This window comes from Neophocaena asiaeorientalis, unplaced genomic scaffold (assembly GCF_003031525.2).
Source record: "Neophocaena asiaeorientalis asiaeorientalis breed wild unplaced genomic scaffold, Neophocaena_asiaeorientalis_V1.1 scaffold523, whole genome shotgun sequence".
NCBI classification, from domain to species: domain Eukaryota; kingdom Metazoa; phylum Chordata; class Mammalia; order Artiodactyla; family Phocoenidae; genus Neophocaena; species Neophocaena asiaeorientalis.
In genome coordinates this window covers 2,061,374-2,067,373 of record NW_020175436.1, presented here as the reverse complement: position 1 = coordinate 2,067,373, position 6,000 = coordinate 2,061,374, and the positions used below count along the sequence as shown (strand labels likewise).

The 6,000-nt window shown below is 54.7% G+C and overlaps 1 protein-coding gene across 1 annotated transcript in view; it reads left to right on the top strand.

The window, feature by feature from the left end:
* Positions 1–6,000, top strand: part of SCARA5 (scavenger receptor class A member 5) — a 118,165-nt gene that overhangs the window by 69,500 nt on the left and 42,665 nt on the right. Inside the window, exon 4 of the mRNA XM_024767733.1 lies at positions 51–725. Within this exon, the coding sequence (XP_024623501.1) occupies positions 51–725 (675 nt within the window). The remainder of the gene's footprint in view (positions 1–50; positions 726–6,000) is intronic.

Below are 6,000 nucleotides of genomic sequence, written 5' to 3'. Positions count from 1 at the left end.
CGCAGCCGCCTCACCTCCCCCCCAACCCCACCCCTCCTCCTCCTCCGCAGTGTCCAGGCCCCGGAGCTCCCCGGACGACCTGAAGGCGCTGACTCGGAACGTGAACCGGCTGAACGAGAGCTTCCGGGACTTGCAGCTGCGGCTGCTGCAGGCTCCGCTGCAGGCCGAGCTGAGCGAGCAGGTGTGGAAGGCGCAGGACGCGCTGCAGAACCAGTCGGACTCGCTGCTGGCGCTGGCGGGCGCGGTGCAGCGGCTGGAGGGGGCGCTGTGGGGACTCCAGGCGCAGGCGACGCAGAGCGAGCAGGCGGTGGCTCTGCTGCGCGACCGCACGGCCCAGCAGAGCGACGCGGCGCAGCTGGAGCTCTACCAACTGCAGGTGGAGAGCAACCGCAGCCAGCTGCTGCTGCGGCGCCACGCCGGCCTGCTGGACGGGCTGGCGCGCCGGGTGGGCGCCCTGGGCGACGAGCTGGCCGATGTGGGCGGCGCCCTGCGCGGCCTCAACCTCAGCCTGTCCTACGACGTGGCCCTGCAGGGCACGCGGCTGCGGGACCTGCAGGTGCTGGTGAGCAACGCCAGCGAGGACGCGCGCCGCATGCGCCTCGTGCACCGGAGCCTGGAGCTGCAGCTCAAGCAGGAGCTGGCCGTGCTCAACAGCGTCACCGAGGACCTGCGCCTCAAGGACTGGGAGCATTCCATCGCGCTGCGCAACATCTCCCTGGCCAAAGGTACAGCCACCCGCCCGGGACCCCGGGGGCTGCTTGCGCCCTCCTGCTCAGGCCTTCTTCCCGCACCTGCCTCCCCAAGGTCCGGGAGTCTCCCTCCCTCCCCGAACCCGCTCCCCCTTCATGAAGTCTTGCCCTCCAGGACCCTGGAGTGTTCTGCCCAAACGGACTGTGCCCATTTCCAGGCCCGCACAGGATAAACCTCCTCCCTGCTTCCCCCGGCCCCAGACAGTGCACTCTGTCTGCACCCCTAGGCGTGAGAATGGCCAAGATGGCTCCTGGGGACCTGGGTGGTCAGAGCTTGGATGTGCCAGCCGGAGCCTCCAAGACTTTGAGGCTGGGGAGGAAAGCTGGGGCTCAGGCCAGACAGGGAGGCGCCCCCCCAGTGTCCTGGTCCTTGCATGGTGTTCCATGATGTTGGGCTGCGCCCCGCAGGCCTACAAGGCCTGCACTTGCCCAGCTTTAAGACGGAAGAAAGAGCCTGGAGTCAGCAAAAGAGACATGAGTGGTTTAATGGATTGGGGAGTTTACACGTCTGAAGCAAGGTCCTGGAGTGATACCCCACCATGTGCGTCCGATGGGCGGGCAGGACAAGGCGGCAGTCCTCTCTGTGGGGCGGTGGGGGGCGGGGAGGGGAGATTGCCAGTTGGGAATTGATGTCAGGTGGGCTCATCGGTTACCAGGGAAACTAGCAGAGGATCACGCCCCTCAAGGCCCCTTTGATGAGAACAGTCACTAGCTGGGGCGGAGGCAAGTATGTAGGAAGATGAGTCACGTGATTAGGGTGTAGGTGAAGCAGACGCTCGTTGGGCAGGGGATGTTCAGAGAGCAAGAGAACAGCCATCTTGGGTGGCCTGACCGTACACATGGTGGAGCTACAAAAAGTTGGAAAATTCCAAATTTGAACCTGGCCTTCCAGGCTGTTATAAAGCTATATTCATCCAGGTAGAAGAACACGTTTTATTTTCTTTAACAATGTGTTGGCTTCATTTATCACTCTTGAATATAATGGCAAAAATGCACGGGCCTCCATCCAGGCTCTTGCTCGGGGTCCACCAACATCAGCACCTTTACAGCCAACCTTCCTCTCTTGCACCCCTGACTGACCACTCCCCCGCTCCCCTCTCCCCCGTTCCTTCCCGCTGCTCTCTGCCCTGCATGTCACTGTCAGAGTGTTCATGAAATGTACTCTTCCTGCACGACCCCCTGCTCAGAACCCAGGTCTGCGGGGTTTACCAAAAACTCCTCAGGCTGACAGTGGACAATGCTAATACCATTTTGAACACCAGCTATGTCAGGTACCGCACCAAGTGTATCTCACAGGGTGTCTTTTGAAAACAACCATGAATGTGCTGAGATTCAGGAAGCTGCCCACAGTTGCAGGCTAGGAGGTGATGGGGCCAGGACTTGAACCCTAGCTCTTCTGATCCCAGAGCTGATGTGCCTTCCATCACATCCCTGGCCCCAGCCTGTCTTTCCTGCCTTCTCCTCTAACTGGTCCCCTGTACCAGGGGTTACAAACACAATTGTCTGCAGGGGCCAGTGGAGCAATGTCAATGCCTCAAATGACTTTGGTGTCAGGGGAGTAGTAGGGGCTATGGCAGGTCCATCCCGTTTTGGCCTGGCATTGATAAGGTCTTTGCATTTTTTCCAGAGAAACTGGAAGCATGGAATGTTCTAGAAATTTTTAATTGTTTAACTCTGTGGGCCAAATACAACACATCTGTGGGTCATACGTGGTCCACAGACGGCCATCTTGCATCCCCTGCCTTATGTCCAGTGGGACACGTCTTATCCCTGCCCCAGAGACACAGCCCACCTTTCCCACTGCCTTAGCTTTACTCCAGGGGTTCCTTCCACTGCAAAACCTCCTTCTTCCTCCTCGTGATCCAAATTCCACTGATCCTTCCCATCTCAGTCAAACCCACCTCCTCCAGGAACCCGCTGGCCTCTCTAGTTCACCGAAGTCTCCCTTCTCTGGGATTCTGTATTTATCAGAGCAGAAGGTAGTCATGATGGAGACTTATATTTGCATGGTAATTTCCAGATCCAGTTAATAATAATAGAACATTATTTTGTTTTAAAGTGGGTCCCCATCACCAGCTACGAGCTTGGTTGAAGGCAGGTTTCACTATGGAGAGCGGGGTAGGATTCCTGCAGAAAAGCAGCTGAGGCTGCAGGAGAAAGCAGCTGAGGCTGCAGGAGAAAATACCAGGCTTACTCCAGGACACACAATTAGAAACGATCCAACCCAGGGCTTTTGTATGCAACAGCTTTAATAAGGTGTAATTTACATGCCGTCGGATTCACCCATTTTAAATGTGACTTCAGTCGCCAGCCCACGACTTTCAACTCAACGCCAGTGCTCAATCTGTCACAGCCAGTCACCCTCAGCTGTCCACCCCTGTGTCCCCCAGCACCTAACAGTGTGATACATGTGGCTGGAACTCGAGGAATGTTCGTGGAACAGCTGTTACATCTTTTGAACCCGTGCCATCAGAGGATCAGTTTTCTTGTCCTGGGTTACTTTGGTTTCATGTCTCAGAAATCAAAGGAGTCTTTCTGGCTCAGAAACCATGTTTTTTCACTGACCGTGGTGCTTTCTGGGGTGGAGAGAGACCAGCTAGCAGCCATGAAGTGAGAAGGGAGCGTGGTCCCTCGGGTCTGTTCCCGTATTTGGGGGGTAGGCCCTACCAGGCGCTCCCGCTTCCTTCTTCCGGTCAACAGACATCTCCAGGCTTCCTGCTGGTGCAGCCTCTTTGGCCTCACCGAACATTTCCCATCCTGATTCTTTAATTTCTGAGTCCCTCTCCTTGGCTCGCGCTGAAGCGGCTCTGGGGCATGCATTTGCCATGGTTCTTCCGGTGGAGCCCTCTAAGCGGTCTTTCTTTGGTTCTGAAACGAAGTTTCACACTTGGTTCCTTTGAACTGAAGTCACATCTCGGTTCTGCCCAGACCTGCCTTCCAGTCTTCAAGCTTGGCATTATTGATGGGTTGCTGGCTCTTCAGAGATGAATACCATTCGGCCCCTATATCTCCCAGGACCACTACTGTGGCTGGTGTCTCCCCTTCCCACCTCCCTCTCTCATGGTTGTTAGGGACCCAACTGGTATGATTAAAGAGAGTTCTGTTTGGTATATCTGAATGTAATTACCATTCAACTTCAACAGCACAAAACTCTACCCTGGCTTTTAGATAAGGGATGTTGGACTTTCAGCATTTATCAAGTCTGTTGAAATCTCTCTGTGGCTCTGAAAGAAGCAGAGAACTTAGATGATCAGACAGGGGAGGCATCCCAGGAGGGGGCAGGGTGTGAGCAAAGGCCTGAAGGCAAGACTTGCCAGCCACAGGCAGGTGGCTCAGTTCGCTACTACACGGGTGTTTATAGATTCACAGAAGGTTAGAGTGACAATAGGGCTCTGAAATCACCTAAGGCCACTACCCTCATTTTGTAGTTGAGGCCCTTGAGGCTCAGAGAGGGGAAATGACTTGCCTACATCAAATCCCCAGCCAGTGCCTCGGCTGGGCTAGAAGATTCATCTCTCAATTCGTGAAAGCAAATTGACAAAGCAAACTTACCTGTGGGCTGCTGTTTCGAGAAAAAACACCATCTAGTAGAGCAGAGAGTCCCACTCAACAGATGTTCGTAATGGGAATGGGGTCTTGGGTTCCAGGCTGGAGCAGTGGGCCCTGGTCTCGGGTGCACAGGGATGTGCATCCCTGAAGGTGGTGGGCGTCTCTGTGAACGGAGGTGTTTCTATCCCACCACGGACTAGGAAGCATGGACTGGTGGCGCCCTCCCCAACCCCGAGGCAGGCTGCAGGGGGCTCTGCTGGGAGGGGAATGGAATGCCTGCTGTAGAAATTAGCAGTTGCCCCCAGCCTTGCCCACCAGCCCTCTGCCTGGGGCTCAGAAGAGAGCTGGCTTTGCAGGCTGGGCCACGGCCCCATGCATACGCTCAGGGTCCCAGAGAGGATGCATGAAATGAAGTGAGAGAGCTCTTGATACTGTAAACGTCATAGCGCTGAGAATGCAGAGCCCCAGTGACATCAGGGCAATGGAAGCAGGGAGCCGACCTCTGGCAGCTGCCCCAGGATTAGCGTGGTTCTGCAGTGGTGTTTACATTACGAGCTTGGTCACCGTTCTGCTGGCTTCGGGCCCGAGGCATCAGCTGTCATGATCATTTGTTCTTGGCAGGGCACTGTCTAGATTCCAGCACACATGAGTCCCCCACCCCGTCTCTCGTTCCAGGATCCGGGAAGGGAGAACGGATTGCTTTTCCCTCCCCATTGGCTGGTCCCCAGAAGAATCCTGGTGTTTCTCCCAAATGCTCAGCCCCAAATCCTTTGTTCTGTGCTGGAGATGCTTCCAGCTGGAGCGGCTCACGGCAGCCCAGCGAGGGCAGAGCTGTGCTGGGGGCAGCATTGGGGGTGGGCTAGACCAGTGGACAGGCTCTGAGGGGGACCCGGGCCCAGGGCCAGGAGGTTCCCTCCCCACCTCCTCTCACTCCCAGTGCCCCCTGTGGGAGGTGGCGGGAGAGAGGGGCCGGCACACAGGACCGGAAGCCCAGTGGAGGGGCTCTGGACTGTTGCCACGATTGAGGAGAAGTGGACTCTGCTCCTCTTGTCCCATCCCACCTCTGCCCTGGCCTGCTCCAGTGATAGAAAAGGTGAGACATGATAGCGTGAGCTGAGAAGCTTAAAAGCTCATCCGAATATTACTCAGTCATCAAAAAGATGAAATAATGCCATTTGCAGCAACATAGATGGACCTCGAGATGATCACACTAAGTGAAGTAAGTCAGACAGAGAAAGGCAAATACCATAAGATATCGCTTATATGTGGAATCTGAAATATGATACAAATCAACATATCTATGAAACAAAACCAGACTCACAGTTGTAGAGAGCACACTTGTGGTTGCCAAGAGGGGGATGTGGGAGGGATGGAGTTTGGCATTAGCAGAAGCAAACTATTATATTTAGGATGGATAAACAACAAGGTTCTACTGTATAGCACAGGGAACTATATTCAATATCCTGTGATAAGCCATATATGAAAAAGAGTGTATATATATATATATATATATGAGTGAGTCACTTTGCTGTACAGAAGAAATTAACACAACATTGTAAATCAACTATGCTTTAATAAAAATTTTTAAAAATGCTCATCTGGGGACCACTGGGACCACTGACACCATAACAGCTTCCACGACTGCCCAGAAGTCATTCCTTGAAATCTCTCCTGTGTGCCAGGTGCTCTGTGAGGCCCAGGG